At 44.3% G+C, this 1318-nt stretch overlaps 1 protein-coding gene across 1 annotated transcript; it reads right to left on the bottom strand.

Annotated features, from left to right (window-relative positions):
• Window positions 1-355: 355 nt before the first annotated feature.
• On the bottom strand, window positions 356-1318 carry LOC135232477 (olfactory receptor 11H4-like). Its single transcript, XM_064291840.1, has one exon. It carries the CDS (start codon window positions 1316-1318, stop codon window positions 356-358), a length of 963 nt encoding a protein of 320 aa, XP_064147910.1.

The following is a 1318-nucleotide window of genomic DNA, read 5'->3' as shown; positions in this document are numbered from 1 at the left end:
TGTTAGACTGTGTTAAGAAATGCCTTGAGTACACCAGTGATGATCCACCTGGGATAACAGCTCTCCGACCTTCTACACCCAATCCCTCCAGTAATCAAACCTAAAACATTGAGAAATACCACAGATACAATGCCTTTATAACTGCTGGGATTGCCCATGTTGAAAATACAGTCGTTACGTTTAAGTCAATTATGATATGACTCTTAATGGTTAGCTGAAGAAAAAATCAATGAGGAGCCCCAGTGAGAAAACATCTTCTTTAAAGTGTGCATTGGTAGCTGAAATCAAGTCTTTCTTAAGTGATCCTTTATGTGTGGACAGTGGTCTGCTTTGTCTCACATAGATTACTTTATGCTCATTCTATCCTCAAGATGTTCTTCAATGCGGCCTTCATCTCCTTGTTACGTAAGCTGTAAATCAGAGGATTTAAGAAGGGAGTGACCACAGAATAGAACAAAGTAATAATCTTCTGAAGTTCAGCTGGGTTTTCAGATGTGGGGCTCACATACATTGCCAAGAGGGCCCCAAAGAATAAACACACCACTGTCAGATGCGATCCACAGGTGGAAAAGGCCTTTTGCCGGCCAGCTGCTAAAGGGACTTTTAACACAGCTATCAATAAAAGGGTATAAGAGCCAAGGATGTATAGAAGGGTGAGGATGATAATGAGGGAGCTCAGGGTATAGAAGACAATCTCAGTGATAGGAGCTGGAGCACAGGACAGAGACATCAGTGGGTCCATGTCACACAAAAAGTGATCAATGATGTTGGGCCCACAGAAAGACAATTGGGAGAGTTGTACTGTGGAGGCTGAGTAACTAAGGAACCCAAACACCCAGCAAAGAAACATCAAGAGATAGCAGAGTTGTAGGGTCATGATGGTTGGGTAGTGCAGTGGGCGGCAGATGGCGAGGTACCGGTCATATGCCATGACACAGAGGAGATATATTTCAGTTGCAGCAAGGGAAGTAAAAAAATAGAACTGGAGGAAACAGCCAACAAAAGAGATGGTTTTTGTCTCTGAGAGGATGTTGGCCAGCATACTGGGCACAGTGGAGGTAATGTACCAGATTTCAAGGAAAGCAAAGTTCCCCAGGAGAATATACATTGGGGTGTGGAGTCGTTGGTCCCACCTCACAGCACAGACAATGGTGCCATTTCCCATCACGGTAAATATATAGACCCCAAAGAACAGCGAGAAGAGGAATATTTGCATCTCCTGGCCACCAGGGAAGCCTAGGAGGACAAACTCAGTCACAGTGCTTTTCTCTGAATTGTTCATGAATCCCAGGGCTGCAGAGAAGACAGAGAACACCAT

Source organism: Loxodonta africana, chromosome 10 (genome assembly GCF_030014295.1).
Source record: "Loxodonta africana isolate mLoxAfr1 chromosome 10, mLoxAfr1.hap2, whole genome shotgun sequence".
Lineage (NCBI taxonomy): Eukaryota > Metazoa > Chordata > Mammalia > Proboscidea > Elephantidae > Loxodonta > Loxodonta africana.
The sequence above is the reverse complement of the archived record's forward strand: the minus strand, read 5'-3'. Positions and strand labels throughout refer to the sequence as shown.